The sequence below is a fragment of the Physeter macrocephalus genome, chromosome 15, assembly GCF_002837175.3.
Source record: "Physeter macrocephalus isolate SW-GA chromosome 15, ASM283717v5, whole genome shotgun sequence".
NCBI classification, from domain to species: domain Eukaryota; kingdom Metazoa; phylum Chordata; class Mammalia; order Artiodactyla; family Physeteridae; genus Physeter; species Physeter macrocephalus.
In genome coordinates this window covers 72,741,136-72,761,992 of record NC_041228.1, presented here as the reverse complement: position 1 = coordinate 72,761,992, position 20,857 = coordinate 72,741,136, and the positions used below count along the sequence as shown (strand labels likewise).

At 39.7% G+C, this 20,857-nt stretch overlaps 1 protein-coding gene across 13 annotated transcripts in view; it reads right to left on the bottom strand.

Annotated features, from left to right (window-relative positions):
* Positions 1–20,857, bottom strand: part of ASPH (aspartate beta-hydroxylase) — a 238,897-nt gene that overhangs the window by 83,879 nt on the left and 134,161 nt on the right. For all 13 annotated transcript variants that reach the window (XM_028500701.2, XM_055091279.1, XM_028500699.2 and 10 more), the window contains one exon: positions 3,680–3,765. In XM_028500701.2, coding sequence (XP_028356502.1) covers positions 3,680–3,765 — 86 coding nt within the window. The remainder of the gene's footprint in view (positions 1–3,679; positions 3,766–20,857) is intronic.

The following is a 20,857-nucleotide window of genomic DNA, read 5'->3' as shown; positions in this document are numbered from 1 at the left end:
CATGTCCCCTGCATCGGCAGGCGGACTCTCAACCACTGCGCCACCAGGGAAGCCCTGAATATCTTCTTGCGTGAGTTGTCTTTTAAGGTCTTTGGCCCATTTTTAAATTGGGTTGCTGCTCTTATCATTGAATTTTATGAGTTTTTTGTATATTTTGGATAACAGTTTCTAAAACCACCATTTTATTTCTTCCATGAGTGACTGTAAGGGATAAAGAATTCATGTTAAATAGCCTTCTCCATGTGACTTTCTTCTAACTAACCTGTACGTGTTTCCTGAGGCTGCTGTAACAAATGACCACAAACTTTGTGGCTTAAGAGAACAGAAATTCATTCGCTCACAGTTCCGGAGAACAGAAGTCCAAAATCAATTTCACTGGGGCTGAAATCGAGATGGGGGCAGGGCCGTTCTTTCTCCAGAGGCTCTAGGGGAGAATCTGCTCCTTGCCTCCGGACAGCATTTCTTGACATCACCCCAATCTCCACTTTGTCTTCACATTGTGCCTTCTCCTGTTGTGTCTGTATCAGATTTCCCCCTGCCTCTCTCTTACATGGAAACATGTGATTGAATTTTGGGCCCAACTGGATAACCCAGGACAATCCCCCATCTCAAGACCCTTAACTTACTCATATCTGCAAAGACCCTTTCTCCAAACACAGTAACATGTACAGGTTCCAGGGATTAGGACACAGATATCTTTGGAGGGATTATTTTTAGCCTATCACATGACTTACACAACTTAAATTGCAAGTATTGAGGCTATTTTTGTGAAAATCATGCTAAATGCACCATTTCCAGATTTAAACCATAGGATTAACAATATTCATAACAACTCTGCGAAAGTATTTTTTCCAGCTTAACACTCCCTTAGTTGGCCATCAAGGTTATAAAAATAATGGAATACGTTGGCTCTGTCCTAGGCATCCTTTGGATCCCTTAACACAGATGCTCTGTGCCTTTCCTAAGGGACCATCAGCCCTGCCCTCACCTCAGCTGTCTGGCAAAGTTAATGTGTTTGCTTTTAGTCTGAAAAAAATTTCCCTTCCCCAGGTTCTTGCTGGAGAATATAGCTCCTGATACTATTACACGATTCTTCTTAAAAAACTCAACCACAAGATAGAGTGCTCACGAAGAATTGCCTGAAAATCATCTGTTCTTCAGCATAGCTTACATTTTATCCTAGGACCAAGACAGTTCACTGGAGAGACATGTACTTGCCTCACCACCCCCTCACCACTTTCGTGTGTCGCACTTACTCTGACTTTATTAAGTTTTCCCTTCTTTCTCTCTTTTTCTCCACTTATAATACAATAATAAAAACTGATTCCAACAAATGAACAAATATTTCAGTGTATCATTTCAAATCCGTCTTCTGGGGCATAAGGAGGAGTTTTGAGCAATAAATATTATTTTTAAAAATTGATGATTAAAATATGATCCATGCATTTTTGCAGGAAAACTAAAGTGACCTCGTACTTTCATGTCACATAGTTTCTGAAACATGGGTGTGGCCTGAGACCAGGCCTCCTCTGACCATTGCTGCCTTATGGCCGTAGCAATCCCAGTGTAGTCGGTTGCATTATTTGAAACTACCAGCTATGAAAACAACCCTAAAAAATTGAATTACGCTGATGACTCAGTCAATAACATGGCTCCCTGCTGTTTCAGAAGCAAGAATTGCCTCTGTGGGCTCTTCTTCCTCCTTTATTTACCCTGTTATAGATCCATGGTGCTTCTTGAAGAAACATCAAAATTTCTCCAAATAAGCGAGAACTGGAGAATACCCCATGGATTGTTCCAGCATTTTTATGTTTCACTGACTTATCTGCCCCTTGATAACTGAGCCCTTCTCTACTATTCATTATAATTACATAAAAATCCTTCTCTAAAGCTGTTCGTTTGTTCTATATCCCTAAAGTCACCTGTGAAATAGGCGTCCATTTTCATCAAGGGCGTGTAGCACAGAGAAAGTGGAGAATGCCAAACAAGGTGATAGAAAAAGAAGATTCCTGCTTCGTTTCTATTAAGAAATGCAAATTTTCAACAAACAGTACATGGCTGCATTTTATAAAATTAAACAAGATAGACACAGAAATCATTCGATGTTAATTCAGTGAACAAAGAAAGACTTTGCTGCAATATTCTTTGGAGTTACTACATTTGTATCAGCTGCTGACCAGGGTGAGCCAGGCTTTGGTTGGGGAACCTTGACTAATGCTAGTTACAGACGTCGCCATGCCTGTTGGGACTTTTCCAATAAACATGGGGGGAAGCACATTCTCGTCCCACTTCAGTGCCTAACTCGGGTGTTTTTATTGTTGTCGCTTACCTATGACAGTCCCCTTATTCCTTTTTTTTTTTTTTTTCAGCTAATGTCTACTGATTAAAAACCACATTACAGGAAAACTAATGAGTATTCGTTTAAAATGCAAGTATAAATTCAAGTACAGAGCAGAGAAAGAAATTTTCATGAGAAACAACTACAGGCAGACCTCAGAGATCTTGCAAGTTTGGGTCCAGACCACCACGATAAAGCGAATACCACAACAGAGTGAGTCACATGAATGTTTTGGTTTCCAGTGCATATAAAAGTTACGTTTAGATTATATTGTAGTCTATTAAGTGCGCAATAGCATTATGTTTAGAAAAACAATGCACACACCTCATTTAAAAATATTTTATTGCTAAAAAATGCGAATCATCATCTGAGCCTTCAGCGAGTCATAATCTTTTTGCTGGTGGGGGGTTTGAAATTATTTCGAGAATTACCAAAATGTGACAGAGAGACCTGAAGCGCGCAAATGCTGTTGGAAAAATGGCACCAATAGACTTGTTTGATACAGGGCTGCCACAAACCCTCAATTTGTAAAAAAAGGCAATATCCAAGAAGCACAATAAAGTGAGGTATATGCCTGCAGATGAGTAAGTGAAGATGTCATTAAATACATTGTAATAAATATTTGGCCCAATAAGTACATGAGTGTGACGGAGCTAAAAGAACAGATAACTCCAATCTAGTGTTAATTGAATTTTCAAAAACTGTAATATCCAGAAACAAATGCAAATAATATTTCAAATAACTGATGACAAAGCAAAACATCAAACAGTCACCCTGGAAACTGGAGGTGCGTGAGGTTAACCCCAAGTGAGAAGAATCTTAAATCTAACATCATCTCACCTTAACGGCAACTATCCTAAGAGTATTGGACTAACCTACGTTTTCTTTTTGCATCGAGTTGCTTTAAAATGAAAACCCCTACTTGTATGGTACTTGACAGTACTGATGCTTCTTTTTTAATCTCTTATCTCATTGGAAAAGACCAAGTAGGAAGTAGGAAGAGCATGTATTAGTCTCATTTTTTAAAATAAGGAAACAGAGGCTCAGAATGTCTTAGTGATCTGCCCAAAGCCACAAAAGTAGACTGTGATGGGAGGGGCTGACACCCAAGTCGGCGGGCCCGATGGTAAAGCTCTATTTCTATTTGGCCATTACAGCTGCTGTTTTTCTTTTCATTTGGTTCATTTCACATGGAATGCTGATGTGCCTGGGGGAAAATCCACCCTATTCAAAGGTTGTTTCTCTTACAGTTTTTTTTAAAAACAAATCAAGAGTAATGGCTGAGTTTATTTAACAAAGAAACCACGGCATGTTCCTTCGAAAAGCAAAACAACCCCCTACCTGTTTACGGAGTTTCTCTGCAGCATCGAGTTCAGCTTTAATAGTCTTATCAAGTTTATTTAATAGTTTAGGCTTCTTTTTCTTCACTGAAAGAAAAAAGGAGGTTTTTTATTTTATGTTTTTGTCTAGAAATAGTTCTTGAGAATAGTGATTTACAAAAGTAGTAAGAAACCTAGCATTGGTCCTGAGCCTGTAACTAGAGAACCAAGCACACTCCTGGCTCAGCTTCCCACACGGCTCTCCCAACCCCCAGGATGACCTAGTCAGTAACTGCCACACCACAGGGAGACGCTCAGGGCCCTTTTTCTCAAATGCTCGAAGGTGTTCTTGGGAGACTGGGTGCATTCTGGTATCCTGAAACTCTCAGGATAGTGACCTAATTTCTGGAATGAAAATGGTAGGTATGATTTCTAAACTCTTAGGATCAACTCCTTGGCTAAGCCCAAAAGACTGCTTACAACTGTCTTTGAACACACCCACAGTGTTTCCCGATCAGATAAAAGCAGGAAATTACTCTCAAGGGACTCAAGTGAGCGGGATTTCTTAGTCTAGGACTCAAGACCCTTCCATTGCATCCTGGACCTAAACTCCAGCATATTCCATACTTTAGCCAGATGGGACCACCCCTCGCTCCCCAAATAAGCTTTCGGCCATTTCTGAGGCTACTTTCTCCAAGTAAAATGGCTTATTCCTTGTCAGTTGAAAATACGCCCCTCCTTCAACAACCAGCTGAAAACCACACTCACTCCACATATCACTCACGGAAGTGCTCTGTTTTCTCTATCACACGACTGAAGTCCTCGGCACCATGCATATGTCTTTGTGTGTGTGTGTTGTTCTTCCCCTATTATATGGGACTTTTATGTACTTATCTTGGTCCCTTTTCAAACCATAAGCCCCTGCAGAGTGGCACCGTGTCTTCGATGCAACCTGAATTTCCTCCTGCTGACTCAGCGTGAAGTCACGACCAGCAGGGGACGGGCGGGGCCTGCTGGTGCACACCTGGCAGGGCCTGCGGAGTGGACCCAGAGCAGATAATCCTGTCTCAGGGCTCAGAGCATGACCAGGTGTGACCTTGAAGGGTAAGCCGGATGTTCCAGTAGAGAGAGATGAGAACAGTCGGAGGAGAACTTCCTTAATGCTCTGACATTAAACCAACACATTCAGTTCCGTGTGCCCTGTCCCCAGGTGAAGCAGCAGGGGTTCTCCCTCCTAAGGTCACTCCCCACCCTGCCCCACAGGCCCGCACTCTGCTGTCTCCATCTCCTCCTCCGTAGGTCTCCTCACTCTGGCTTTCCTCTGAGCCCCTGTCCACGTTTCATGGTGCTGAAGTCTCCACCATCCTAAAGCCAGCAAACCAACCAACCAGGACAAACCTCAGCCTCCCCACCCCTACTCACCATCCTCTCCCCGCTCCCCTCCCTCGTGGCTCCCTTTCCACCCAGAGTGCTCTTGTCCTCACCCACCGCAGGGGCAAAAGCAAGTCGTCCAGAAGGAAGGAGGCTCAGTGGTTAAGAGTCAGACGGCAGGGGCCTGAGTCCCAGCTCCGTCCTGTCCCAGCTCTGTGACCTACGCCAAGCTGGTGGTAGACTTTCCCTACTCTCACTTCCCTAATCTATAACATGGGGTAGTGTTTTTGAGATTTAAATAATATTGCATGTAGGCAACTAGCACAGTGATCAACATACAGTAAGTGCTCCGTATCTGAGAGCTAATAATGCTCATGGCCATCTCTGCAAGTCCCCCTGTTCCTTTTTCTCCCATCCAACCTGGCCCCCCTGCAGCATCGGACACGGCGGACTCCTCCCTCCTTCCCGAAATGGTCCCTCGCCCTGACTTCTGTGTCGCCCGCTCTCCTGGTTTTCCTCCTGTCTCCCCAGCATGTTGTACTCATCAGGGTCAGGCTTCAGCCTCTAAAGGGCTTCCACGGTTTAATTTCCAAACTGAGCTACATACTAACTAGTTACTTTTCTCCTGAAATACAAAAATCGTAAATCCAAGTGCCTATGGACACAGAGGCTTCAAGCTCAGATCCAAAGTGAAATTCGCCACTGCTCACAAATCTGGTCTGTCTCGGATTTGCCCTATTTCAGAGGATGGCGCTGTACTCATCTGTTTCCAAATAACAAACCTGGTCAGTTTGTGACCAGAGTAAAGAAGAAGGAACAGGAGGGATTATCCAAAGACTGAAAGTAATCGCTACTATTTTTCTTTAGCACTCACTGTGTGCCGGTCTCCAGGCCATATCTCCTTTTATTCTCTCAACCTCCTGGACATGGGGAACTTAACTTCACAGATGTGCCCACTGAGGTTTCAAAGGGGGTCAGTCCCTTGACACCTCCCGTATGGCTGTTAGCATGGCTGATGCCATCTTGGGCCCTGACAGTTCCTCCTGTCCTTCCATTGACACTACCCAGGACTGTACGGTGCAGTGAATCCCTTCTCTGTTGTCAGGGGCTTTAGAGTTAATAGATACTGTTTCATCATCATTAGGACCAGGTGGTCTCTATGCTCTGTTAATCTCCAAACAATGATGAAGACCTTTGCTGGCGTATTCCAGGCGCCCACAAGACTAGTTACCCACTCATAAATCTTGACTTAGGAATACACGCCGTATTTCCAAGCACCCCACACCCCACGTTAACTATCAAATTGTCCCAGTGGCCATAGCCTCTGCGAATGCTTCCAGATCGTTTTCTGCCCAATCCCACCCTGTGAGTAAGTTACCCTGTACTAAATGGATCCACTGATTACACGGGGCTTCCTGCCTCGTTGTTCGGTCTCAAGATGCCTTCTCAGTTCAGCGGGCACTTTTTGTTCCGTCCGTCCTCCGACACCTCCCCTTTCCCATTTACATTTCCCACCTGAATGGTTTCCAAAAAGACGGAAGTTTCCTAAGAATCTTAGCCTCCTGCCTCTCCCCACAGGGGAGGTGGTGTGACTTATCTGATCATTGAGTTAGGCGGAAGCAACGAGCTTGTGTAGCTCAGCCCACCCCTTCCCTTCCCCCAGGACGTGTACCACCAATGCGCTGAGCGGATGCCACATCCTGCAGGGAGGGAGGGGTCCCCAGGGGTCCCCACCCACATGGCGGAACTAGGGCTGCTCTCCACAGCCTGGAGTGGGCGGGTATGTGCAGTTCTGGGGTTCAAGATTATGAAACCCATTATTCTCGCTCATTTAAGTCCCATTCTTCAATTCGACTTTTATCAGTAATAAAGCTGACACTTTGATCACTTCTTTCATTTCATTCCTTGTATGTAATATAGTTTCAATGTTTATTGGAGCAGAGTTGATTTACAATGTTGTGTTAGTTTCAGGTGTAGAGCAAAGTGAATTGGTTATACATAGACATATATCCACTCTTTTTTAAGATTCTTTTCCCATATAGGCCATTACAGAGTACTGAGTAGAGTTCCCTGTGCTAAACAGTAGGTTCTTATTAGTTATCTAGTTTATATATAGCAGTGTGTATGTGTCAATCCCAATCTCCCAATTTCTCCCTTCACCCCTTCCCCCTTGGTAACCGTAAGTTTGTTTTCTACATCTGTGACTCTACTTCTATTTTGTAAATAAGTTCATTTGTACACTATTTTTAGATTCCACATATAAGTGATATCATACGATATTTGTCTTTCTGTGTCTGACTTGCTTCACTCAGTATGACAATCTCTAGTTCCATCCATTTGCTGCAAAAGGAATTATTTTGTTCTTCTTTGTGGCTGAGTAATATTCCATTGTATAAAACTCCTAGGCATATATCTGGAGAAAACCATAATTTGAAAAGATACATGCGCCCCAACGTTCATTGCTGCACTATTTGCAATAGCCAGGACATGGAAGCAACCTAAATGTCCATTGACCGAGGAATGATAAAGAAGATGTGGTACATATATCATTCCTTATATATTTAAAAAAATTGGTATTCTCTTTTATTTATTCCACCTTTCTCTTCCCCTCCACCCAAGCCCCAAGGCCCCCTATTGTTGAAAAATATGTCTAAAGCAGAGACTGAAAAAACAGTGACTAGAGGGCACATTCAACGGTGTGCCATGATATGTTAGCATACGTGCTGAGGACGTGGGAAATGAATCGACATTTGGCTGAGATGGGGATTTATAAATGGTGGAGGTTAGTGCCGTGTCACCCAGCACTGACTTATGTCTCTCAATTGCTCGCTTTGGTTTTGCAGAAGTGTCTGTCAGCAGAATGACAGCAGGACCAGGAAAGCCTGGCGAGCACCTGAGCAGAGGGTTACTGCTGGCATGAGCACTTTTCCCAAGCGCATCTCCCACGTTCCACTGTCAAAGTTAACGTGAGGTTTATTTACAGGGGGAGAAAAAAAAAAAACTATTGGCAGCCTAGGACATCCAAAATATATAGTTAACATTAAAATACGTTTGTTAAATAGCCATACTGTACTGTGTCAACATATTTCAGTATCATCATGAAAAAGAGAATATTAAAAATCTCAAAGCACTCATTACCAAGAGAAATTACTTTGTCCCATAAAATTTCTTTTCACATACCTTCCTATTTAAGAGCTGCTAATATTGCTCCTCTCTTTGAAATTCAAGTTTATTCCTATCATGACTTTTTATTTTGAAGTGTATAAAAAGCTTAAGGCAATTTTTCCAATTGTAAAAGAACACAGATCTGTTCCTTCTTGCTCTGGGGAAACATGCGGTCTTATTGCAGAAACAGGAGTGGGGCCTCAGGGCTCATGACAGGATGCAGCAAACTCTCTCAGGCTCTTTGGGCCTCAGTTTCTTCTTCTACAAATGGTTCTCTTAAGGTCTCTGGACAAATCCTGCACTTCTGATTTTCAGTTGATTTAAATCATGTTAATAATCTTTCAAAGTAGACCTAGGAGTATTGCCCTGGGTTGTTAATTTTGTTGAATTTGGATTTTTAAAAATGGTTTAGGAAGCAGATGTTTATGTTTTATAAAACTTTGAACTTTTCTTTTTGGTCATTGCCATTACAAGTATTTTGTCCTTTTCCAAAACCACAAAGAAAGAAAAAAAAGTGACCCGTTGCATTGCAAATCCTGCCTTCCCTTGCCGTGGTTGAAACATTAAGAGCAAATGAAATGGAAAAGAAGGGAAATAAAAGAATAATTAAAGGCATGAAAAAAGACTAACAATACACATGTAGATTATATAAAAATTAAATGTTGACTCCCTTTCCTCTCCACTTGGTCCACGGAAGAAGATGTTTTCATACCGTGGTACATGAGGAGAAGCTGACCACCAATGAAAACAGACACAGAATCTTTGCATCTCTCTATGTCCCTGACACGCTCTGATGATGAGTGACGGAAGTTGCAAGGTCTGCCATAAGGTAGACAGAAAAGCAACTTTCCAGACCTGTCTCCCTGTCTCCTTTACACGCCATCCTAGTAAAATCCTGCTCCTGATTATCTGCCCAAGAGAAATGATGACACATGTCCACACAGACTCATATGCACGTATTCACTGAAGCACTGTAACAGCCACAGGTAGAAAAAATCCAAACGTCCATCACCTGGTGGATGGACAGACAGTTTATGGCAGAGCCATACAACGAAATGCTACTCAGCCATAATATGAATACGTGCCACAATGTGAACCCCCCTCAAATGCATTACGCTAGGTGAAAGAGGCCAAGTTCAAAAAGCTACTAACTGGATGATTCCCTTTACACAGCATTTTAGAAAAGGATAAACTGTTGGGAAAGAAAACAGATTAGTGGTTTCAGAGGCTGGAGGTGGGAAAAGGCGTTAACGCCAAAGGGTACAAGAGAATTTTGAGACACAAAGTTCTAGATTTTAATTGTGGTGGAGAAACTGTAACTAGATGTCAATGCATATTTCAAAACTATGTAACTTACACCTCAATACCCGACTTGACAAAAAAGTTATAAGGAACAGACAAGTCACATGATTCTCAGTGAAGACTCTTGGGACTTCCCTGGAGGCCCAGTGGTTAGGACTCCGTGCTCTCACTGCGGAGGGCCAGGGCTCGAACCCTGCTTGGGGAGCTAAGACCCCACAAGCCGAGCAGCGCGGCCAAAAAACCAAACAAACAAAAAATAAAATCAATGAAGACTCTTATCATAGGTGTATCAGTATGAGAAGCATTGCGGCATAAAAACATCGTTCTTTCAAAAATAAAATTAAATCTGATTTTGAGCTCTCCCCCGCCAACCATGAACCTATCAGGAGGTAATTTGAACTTACTCAAATTCAACTATGCTTAAGAGGCTCCTCCCTGCAAGTATAAGAAAAAAGGAAGAAACATTCTCTCCTTATTTAATTTCCCGGCTACCTCTTCTGCTCCTGTCGCTTTCTTATTATTCATTCAACCCTCCAAGCCCCCTACTTTTAATTTTTATTTTTTTTTTTAAATTTGACTACTCTTGAAGTATAGGAAACCATTGCTGCTCTTCTGTGTGTGACTCTGTAAGCAGTGGAGGGGGCCCCAGGCTTTGGACTGAGACCCACATTTTTCACTGGTTCATTCATTCATTCAACTACTTGCTAAAAAGCCACCATGTTTCAAGGATCGTGCTAAGTGCTGGGGATTCAACGGAACATTCCTCAAGGAGGCCAGAGTCTTACTGGGGAGAAAGCTGTAAATGGATAATGAATGCTTAGAGGAATGAGGGTAATTATAAGGGTGCACCAGGAGTGGTGCTAATCTTTTTGGGAAGGGGGAGGGAAAGCTTCCTGGGGAAATCGAGGACTTTAAGTATAGAGCCAGGTAGAAGCAGCATTTCCGGCAGAGGAAAGAGTATTTATTTTGTAAATCAATCACAAGTTTGGGACACTGTATTTTCACCATTAGTTATTTTTCTTTATTTTTCTAAAAACTCCTCCTGCTCGGATGCTATGGTTTGGTGCAATATGTGTGTTCTTATTATGGGAATCCGGGCGTTCCAGAATTTTGGAAAGCTCGCAGTGGTGGAGATACTGCTCAGGGACCCCGGCCACTGACTTGCTTTCTCCCCATATATGGGTACGTGGCCTTAGTGACACTGAACCTGCTTTAAGAGCCAGAAGAGGCCTGAAATGCACGTTCAGGGAGTTTTAGTTTTGTAGGGGGAGGATGTACACCCCAACTGTAAGAGGTGGCACAGCAAGAATGGGGCTTTTGAAAACATGCGAGACAAAGAGTGGACAGCTGTAGCCCCGCACCCCAGCCGGAGGCGGGACTCAAGATTCCCACGCTGAGGGCCAAACCAGCTGCTCTGCCCGGGGCTGCCATCTGCTTTTGATACAACACTGTAAGCTGATTAAGGACCTTAAATTAACTTTACTGGGAGAAAGAGAGAGAGAAAATGAGAACTTCTCCCACCAACTCAGAACCTATCTGAAACGTTGTATTTAGTCAAGAAAAATACGTACATCTTGAAGTAAGCCTTTCACAGTTGTTTCCTGGAAGCAGCTTTACTGCCTTTGACAAACTGGCTCCTAGCCACTCTATCTTCACCCCCTGTTACTTACCTGTAAAGCAGTTACATTTCCTTTACACGGACTCTCAAATTTCGCGTGAACTTGTGACACTTCCGTGACTTTTCTCATGGTGTTTTTTTTTTTGGTGGTGGTTGGGTGTGGCAGTTTGGAAAACCCTTCCCTCTATTTCTACCAAAGAATACTCTCTTTTCAACCTTCAGGACCTAGTTTAAATGCTATTTCCTCTATCAAGTCATCTAAAGACATCCTCGTGGAAAAAAAAAGAAAACAGCAAAACTTTCTCCTCTGTGCTCCTACAACACTTTGTGTCTAGAAAGAGCAAAGTTTCAGGCTGTGTTTAAGTTGGCCATGTGGTTATATATGATGTTCACTCTCTTCCTCACACCACCCCCTATACTGCTGGGTTGTTAATTTTTGTGAGGAAAGAACTGTGTCTTCCTCATAATTTATTCCCAGCACAGCACATGGTCTGTCCCATGAAAAGTCTTCAATAAATGTTTCTGACTGTATATAAATACATGCAAGCACGAATGAATCAGAATATCCCATGAAATCTTGCCATGTGCTACAACATGGATGGACCTAGAGGGTGTTATGCTGAGTGAAATAGGTCAGACACAGAAGGGCAAATACTGTATGATTTCACTTACATGTGGGATCTGAAAAACAAAACAAACGAACAAACAAAATAAGACAGAAACAGACTCACAGATACAGAGAACAAACTGGTGGTCGCCAGAGGGGAGGGAGTTAGGGGGTGGCTGAAAAAGGGGAAGAGGATTAAGAGGACAAACTTCCATCTATAAAATAAATAAGTAACAGGGATGGAATGTCACACAGGGAATATAGTCAATAATATTGCAACAACTTTGTATGGTGACAGATGGTAACTGAACTTATCGTGGTGATCATTTCATAATGTATAAAAAATATCAAAGCACTATGTTGTACACCTGAAAGTAATATTATATGTTAATTATAACTCAATTTTAAAAAAAGATATTCCAGAAGGGGATATCCATGTCAATTTGTAACTTAGGCGTATCAGTTATTTAAAAAACAATCGGAAAATTCTAAGCACCCAAGATAGAGAATGAATTGAGAATGAGAATAGCGTGCTTTATAAAGAAGGTCTAGTCCAAAAAGTGTCAACAGACAACAAAAGAGGGGACAGAGGAGGAAGGTAAGAGAAAGACACAAGGTAAGTGCGAGACAATCCCCACTGAAGATTTTATAGAGAACACCCATATTCATTTCTTATTCCATTCTAGTTTTTCCATATATTTAGAATTTAGAACACAATGGCAGAATATTAGACACAACTAACCAGTAAGCTCTTGGACTGCAAAGTTCAGCTGATTGTAGTAGAACATAAAAACTATACTAAGCAGCTTGCTTTTTATGTTCTGAGTCTCTGCTTAATGCCTTGTTAAATTATTTGCTGATAATAATAGTTGACATTCATTGATCACTTACCCTGCAAGACATGTGCAACTCACGCAGGCTGCACAAATTGTCAACAGTAGGAGGAAAGACTGGAGCTGGGTGTTGTCTTGACTCCAGTGTCTATGCTTTTGACAACATTTTGTTGTATACCTGGCATCTGGCCCCAAAGTTCAGACACCAGGGTGTTCCTGCATGTTTGGAGAGTGATGACAGAGTGGAATTAAGTATTAGTATCAGTAGTATGTTGTGTAAGGAAGTAGCTGAACTTTGTACTAATTGTCTCAGACGATAAAGGCAGTTAAATAATCACGGTGATTTCCCTTCATTTTGTGTCTCAAAGACCCAGCGTGTACACATTACACAGAGACACCTGGCTTAGAAGAAAGGTCACAGGGTATGGAGTCTGGAGGCCAGGGTGTGAGCCTCACTTCTGCCTTTCTTAGGTGACTTGCTTAGTCTCACGTCCATGAAACAGGAATAATGTCTGACCCCTACCTACCAACCATAAAGGAACATAAAATATCATATAAATATTAATCATGACTTCCATCTACAATACCTTATTTTCATTTCCTTTAAAATTCTGCTCTTTAATTAAATGGGAGATATGTATGACCTACCTTATTAGTAAATGTTTGAGGAACTAATTTTTTTAAGATACCAGATCTGCTCTATGGTCAAACATTTCTCTGGCAGAGGTTTTGGACAACTAATAACTTTGCCAAACCATTCCTACATCCCGTTTGTATTTCCTGGGTCAACAAAGGACTAAGGAGCTATGGGGTCCCACTGTACGCCCCTTGCTCCCTAAACCCTACTGTGTTTTCAAGCAGGACCACATAAAACATGAAGGGTTGCTTTTTGTTATAGGTATCCAAAGGTGGAATTGGATAAAAAATTATCCAAAGAGCAAAATGATTTAAGGGAAGGAAGAGTAAGACCAAAATAAGTCATTGAAGAAAAATGTGCTCTATATCTGAGATACAGCCTGAAGCTCTGAAATAATCATGTAATGCTTATTTCAATATTATTCATGTTAAATAGCAGTTAAACCACGACAGACCCCACTACATATTTTAATCTTCCTATGTTACAGCTGGAAGTTAATTTTGCTTTTCTTTTTAAAATCAGTGATAGATTTCAGTGTAAGAAGAAAACCCTCCATGCTAAATTTGTCTGGCAGTGAGGAAATCTATAAATTAAGGCAAATAACAAAAAAGAAGGAAACAACAGAGTGAAACATTCAAGACTTCAAGAATCCAGTACTAGGGTTTTTGATGAAATTCCTCCTGCTGGGTACAGGGAGAGCAAGCCCAGATCTACCAATGCTCCTCCAAGGCACAGGCAAGGGATGTTGGTGGGAGCTCTCAGTTCTTTTCTCTTTCATTTACAAGTGGGAATTGTGCAAGATATTCTATTGCTATGCTTCACACGAGGGTCTGAAATAAATCTGCTTTCATATCGATAGTGGGTCATGTTATTTGCTGTTGGGAAACCCCATCAGCAGACAGCCACAGAAGTGCTTCTGGTGGGAGTCTTTGTGTTATCACTGTGAAAAAGGAAAATTAATGTGTTTGATCCAAAAAGAGCCCCTTCTGAGCCCACTTCCTCTAATGTGATATATCCACCTTGCAGGTATATAGTAGGGGGAGAAGAGGTAAATCTTGGCAACTCAGGGGAGACTGTCTTACTTGCCAGCCTTTACTGATGATTGGAAGAAAGAAGAAAGGTGGACCCTTCCTCTCCTCCTACGGCTAAGGAATAATGGACTTCTGTTCTGAGTTAAATATCAACTACATGCCAGCAGGAGTTCAATATTCAAAGCTTAAACCACACAGTTAACATAAATGTTTTTCTGCTGAGAGACACTAACTAATACAACACAGTAAACATTATATAAAGGGCAATTGTTTTCCTCTGCCCCCTCTATTGAAATAATGTGGGATTCAGCTGGGAACAGTCAATGGATCCAGCAAGTATTCCGGTTTATTAAATGTAGTCTGCTGTCTCCCCGTAGGGTTATTTTAATAAATTATACATCACTCCCCGTCTAGAGTAATAATCCTTTAACAGATGTGACCCCATATGTTAAATTAGAAATTTCAGAGATGCTAAGTGCTGTGTTTTCTATACATAACAGAAACCCCTTCAGTGCCAAGGCAGTCCACAGGCTTACCAACAGCTAATTCAAACATTAAGAATTTCATCTCCATGTTCACTGTTCCATGAGAGAATAGCCACCTTCCCCAAATTTTATTTTAGATACAATTCTAACAATCTTGATCTTCTGGTTCTAGAGGCTGCACCTTTACCTTATTATAAGTATATTAGAAAGAAGAAGTGAGGGTTGCTTGAGTCAGATACACACTCAGTAGCAGGATGTAAAAGCCAACAGACTGAAGTAAGAAAGACATCAGAAATGAACCCAGCTCAAATAGCATTCCAATATGGGTCAAATTGTGTACAGGTAAACAGTGCTATGTACTTCAACAGCCCCAAAAGGTATCTCTGCACAATAACTGATGTTCATTAAAATAGGCATGACAGTCTCTAATCACCAAAGAAAGTTAAACTGTGTGCGGCATACAATTTAAAAAGGCAGAGAGGCATAAAAAGTATTTTAGAAAAGTAGCTACCAACTTTTGTTAATTTTGTTTAAGTGGTGCTTAAGGGTCTTTAAAGTCATGTTTAAATATCTGTTTCCATGAAATATTGATTTCCCAGTAATGTCAAATAACACAATAATTTTCAAGCCTGACTGCACATCAGTATCACCAGGGGAACCTGAAACAAAATAGACATTCCCAAGCACCAAAAAATAAGAATCATGAAGTGGGTAGGGTAGGGTTAGGAAGCAACAAGAAACTCTACTAAAAAAAAATAAGTATAGGTAACTCTGCTCTGCAACATCTCAGATATATCTGAAGATTAATATATGTTATATACATGAATAATGTAGGTATTTGTAAGCTTAAGTTTCTAACACTACCTTGATTTTTACCTGATTGTTCAGATGTCAACAAGGATGTACACATTTGATTGGTGTTTGTCAGCATTGATATTGGTTGGTTTTGATTATTACATCTTTTAAGACAGAAATTACATCTGGCTCACATTTTTTTAGACAACATCAAAGATTTCACCAAACCCAAGTGGATATCTTTCAATACAATTTGATCATTGCAATGACAGAAATCCCAAGAGTGCCTCTGGAGTTTCTCCCTGTGTGACAGAAGTGAAAACCTGATATTACAGAATGTATTAATTTTGATGTGTAGGAGTATGGTAGACATGATAAGATGACCACAAACTTTCAACAAGCAACCCAACTGTAAAGATCTGGATCTCTGGAGAATGAGAAATAGTTGTGTTTACTCTGGCAATAGCAGGATGATAAAGTGACAAATGATTTCTGATATTTCAACAAGTAGAAAATACATGTTTCAATGGCCAGGTTTTAATTACAGACAAATGTGAATATGGATCAGTAACAGAGACATAAACCTATAATTCAATATATTGAAAAATAAAGCCATTGCCTTTCTGAAATATATGTAGTGGAAATAACACAAAGAAAAAAGAGATGTTATTTTCAAATACTAAGGTTGAGAGCATACTTTCGAAACAAATTTCTACATACTTCCATATCATACATGCAACAATGGCTTGCAAGGCACTTACATCAGATAATGAAGGGCAGTGATCCCTGAGAGACAGAAATCAAATTTTTCAAAACCAGTGATAAAAAGAGAACTCTAAATGTAGACAGAATAGACATGTTACATACAGGGAAACAAAAATATTAATAACATATTTCTTATCAGAAAAAAATGAAAGGGAGGAGAGAGTGAAGCAATATTTTTAAAGTATGGACAGAAAAAAAAGTCAACTGAGAATTCTATACCCACCAAAAATGTCTCTCAAAACAAAAATATACAAAAGCTGAAAGAATTCATCACCAACTGGCTTGCACTGCAAGATATGTTAAATGACATCCTTCAGGCAGAAGGAAAATAAAAACAGCAGGGAATACGGATCTACACACACAAAAATGAAAGGACTGGAAATGGTAACTGCATGGGTTAACATAAGTTTTCTTCCTTATTATTTAATAGTCTTTAAAAGATAATTATTTTAAATAAAATAATTGTTTAAACAAAAACAATAACCATGCTGTGTAGGATTTAGAGAATATGTAAAATTAAAACGTCTGACAACAACAGCACAAATTCCCAGGGGAGAAGAAAGTGGTTTTTTTGCAAGTCATTTAAGCTTTTTTTAAATTAAAACTAGACTCTTTCCAGAGTAACACAAAGTTAAACAAAAAGCATAGTTTCTATGATATTAAGAGCTTTTTTTAAAAAGATCACCTTGACCACTTAGTATTCTTTTTTTCACAGGTCAGAATATTGTGAGTGAAGAAAAATATAAACACTAAACAGGCAAATTTCAAACCCCATTTTAAATAATGAGAAAATGTTGGCGTCGTACATTTACAGTCTGTTGAAATTATGTTTGTTGAACAAGTCCGTGGGAGGTACTCATGGAGATTAAACAAGGACTCTTGGTCTACAAACCTTCCTCTTTAGCCTCTCAAGGGAAAATTCTTTGGACGTTCAGAGATGCTCCATGATTTTTGTGAATTCTTTCCTCTCTATGCTGTGCTAAGTCAACAGAAGAAGAGCTTTGCTCTGAGAGAGAGGCAGGGCCCACTGGCTAAGAATGTAGACTTAGCATAGCAGCCCATTTCCTCACTTCACATTCTGTGGTTACTCTGTGAGCCACCCCTTCCTTGAGAAGAAAGTATATTATCATAAGGTTCTATATAGTGTTTGTGAAGTAGTATAATATTAATTGAATGTAGATTGTAATGAGTTAAGGATGTAGTCCATAAACCCTAAAACAATCACTAAAGTAACAAAACAAAGAGTTATAGTTAATAACTCAACAAAGGAGACAAAATGGAATCATAAAAATTATTCTATTACTCCAGAAGAAGAGAGACAAAGGAAAAAAAAAAGGAACAACGAAGAGATGTGACAAAGGTCATTTCATACGGATAAAGGAGTCAATTCATTAGGAGAACATAATAATCTAGATGTTTATGCATCTAGTAACTGAGCTTCCAAATGCATGAATCAAAAACTGACAGAGCTATAAAGAGAATAGAAAAATCTACAAATCCATCAGAGATTTTGATATTGCTCACTCAACAACTGATTAAAAAAGTAGAGAGAATGTCAGCAAGGATAAAGAAGATTTGAATCAAAGTATAAACTAAGTTGACCTAACTGATATTTCTAGAACACTTTTCCCAACAACAGCAAAATACACATCTTTACTAGTGCACACAAAATATTTTCCAAGCTTCCAACTTAAAAAACTAAAAAAAAAAAGAAGAGCAAATTAAACCTAAAGCAGTAGAAGAAAGGAAACAATAAAGATCAGAGAAAATATCAATAGTTTAGAAAGCAAAAAAATAATAAAGTCAATAATATTAAAGCTGATTTTGAGAGGAGATAAATAAACTGACAAAACTCCAGCCAGACTGATCAGGAAAAAGAGAGAGAAGACATAAATAACCAATATCAGGAATAAGTCAGGTGACGCCAGTACAGATCCTACAATTATTAAAAGGATAATAAGAAAAAAAAAGGACAATAAGAGAATATTATGAACAATGTTATGTGTCAATGAATTCAACAAATTAGATGAAATAGACACAAGTCTTGAAAGACACAAACTACTAAAGGTTACTCAAGAAGAAATAAATAACTTGACTATCCTACGTCAATTAAAGAAATTGGATTTGTAATTAAAAACCTTAGCACAAAGAAAACTCTAGGCCCACTCATTTCACGGGTGAATTCCACCAAACATTTGAAGAGGAAATAATACATAATACATTAATTCTCAGAGAAGAGGGATTGCTACCCAACTCATTCTATAAGATCAGCATTACTATGAAACCAAAACCAGGCAAAGACATTACATTAGACGAAAACTACAAAGTGATTTTCTTCATGAACATAGACGTAAAAAATTCTAAGCAAAGTTTTAGCAAAGTAAATCCAACAATATATACAAAGGATAATGCATCATGAGATTTATCTCAGGAATGTACACAGTCAGTTTAATATTTGAAAATCAATGTAATTTATAATATTAATACAATAAAAATGAAGAACCATATGATCATTTTATTAGGCACAGAAACAGTCTTCGACTGAATCTAAAAACCCAGTAACGTAGAAATAGAAGGAAACTTTCTCAATCTTATAAAGAGCATCTATGAAAAATTTACAGCTGACATCATACTTAATGGTGAAAGGCTGATTTTTTTCCCCCAAAGATCAGGAACAAGACAAAGATCTCTACTCTCATAAGTTCTGTTTGAAATTCTACCAGAGGTTCTACCCACTGAATCAGGCAAGGAAAAGAGAGAAAAAGCACCCTGATTGAAAACAAAGAAGTAAAACTGTCCTTATTTAGAGGTACATAAATATCTTTGTACAAAATCTGATACAAACTAGAAGAAAACTAATGGAATATGTAAGTTTAGGAAGGCACCAGGATAGGAGATCAGTATAGAAAAATCAATTTTCTTCCTACATAACAGTAAAAAACAAGAAGAAATTGAAATTATAAACTAATACCACTTACATTTGCATCCAAAAATATAATATACTTAGGACTAAATCTGACAAAAGATGTGAAAGATCTGTACATGAAAAACTATAAAACAACGCTGAGAGAAATTTTTAAAGCCCTTAAATAGAGAGACACACCAAATTCAGAGATCAGAAGACTCAACATTGTAAAGACATCAGTTCACCCCAAGTAAAGATATAGATTTTATACAATCTCAGTCAAAACCGCAGCAGGTTTTTTATTTGGTAGAAATTAACAAACTAATTCTAAAATTCATATGGAAATACAAATAACCTCTACTATAACCAAAACAACTGAAAAAGAAGTTTCAAATTCTATGATTTCAAGATTTCCTATAAAACGCGATGAATCAAGACAATGTGGTATTGATATATAGAGAGATAAACAGATCAATGGGACTGAATAGAGTTCAGAAATAGAGCCATATCTATAAGAACATTTTCAATGGAGGTGCAAAGGCAATTCAGTGGAAAAGAAATAATCTTTGCAGCAAATTCTGATGGAATATTTGAATCTGAAAATCTGCTCTGACCTATATTTCTCCACTGAAATTATTTGGTTATTTATTTGGTTATTATGGATTCCTTTTTTCTCCAAAATTTTTTTTTTTTTTGCGGTACGCGGGCCTCTCACTGTTGTGGCCTCTCCTGTTGTGGAGCACAGGCTCCAGACGCGCAGGCTCAGCGGCCATGCCTCACAGGCCTAGCTGTTCCGTGGCATGTGGGATCTTCCCGGACTGGGGCACGAACCCACATCCCCTGCACTGGCAGGCGGACTCTCAACCACTGCGCCACCAGGGAAGCCCCCAAAACTTTTTATTGAAGTATAGTTGACTTACAATGTTTTATTAGTTTCAGGTGTACTGCAGAGTGATTCATATATATCCATATATATATGTTCTTTTTTTAAACATCTTTATTGCAGTATAATTGCTTTACAGTGGTGTGTTAGTTTCTGCTTTACAACAAAGTGAATCAGCTATACATATACATATATCCCCGTATCTCCTCCCTCTTGCGTCTCCCTCCCACCCTCGCTACCCACCCCTGTAGGTGGTCACAAAGCACCAAGCTGATCTCCCTGTGCTATGCAGCTGCTTTCCACTAGCTATCTATTTTACATTTGGCATGTAAATAATTTGGTAACAATATTCCATTGTATATATGTGTCACATCTTCTTTGTCCATTCATCTGCCAGTGGACACTTAGGTTGCTTCCATGTCCTAGCTATTGTAAATAGAGCTGCAATAAACATTGTGGTACATAACTCTTTTTGAACTGTGGTTTTCTCAGGGGATATGCCCAGTAGTGGGATTGCTGGTTCGTATGGTAGTTCTATTTTTAGTTTTTTAAGGAACCTCCATGCTGCTCTCCATAGTGGCTGTATCAATTTACATTCCCACCAACAGTGCAAGAGGGTTCCCTTTTCTCCACACCCTCTCCAGCATTTATTGTTCGTTGATTTTTTGATGATGGCCATTCTGACTGGTGTGAGGTTTTTTTTTGTTTGTTTGTTTGTTTTTGTGGTATGCGGGCCTCCCTCTGCTGCGGCCTCTTCCGTTGCGGAGCACAGGCTCCGGACGCGCAGGCCCAGCGGCCATGGC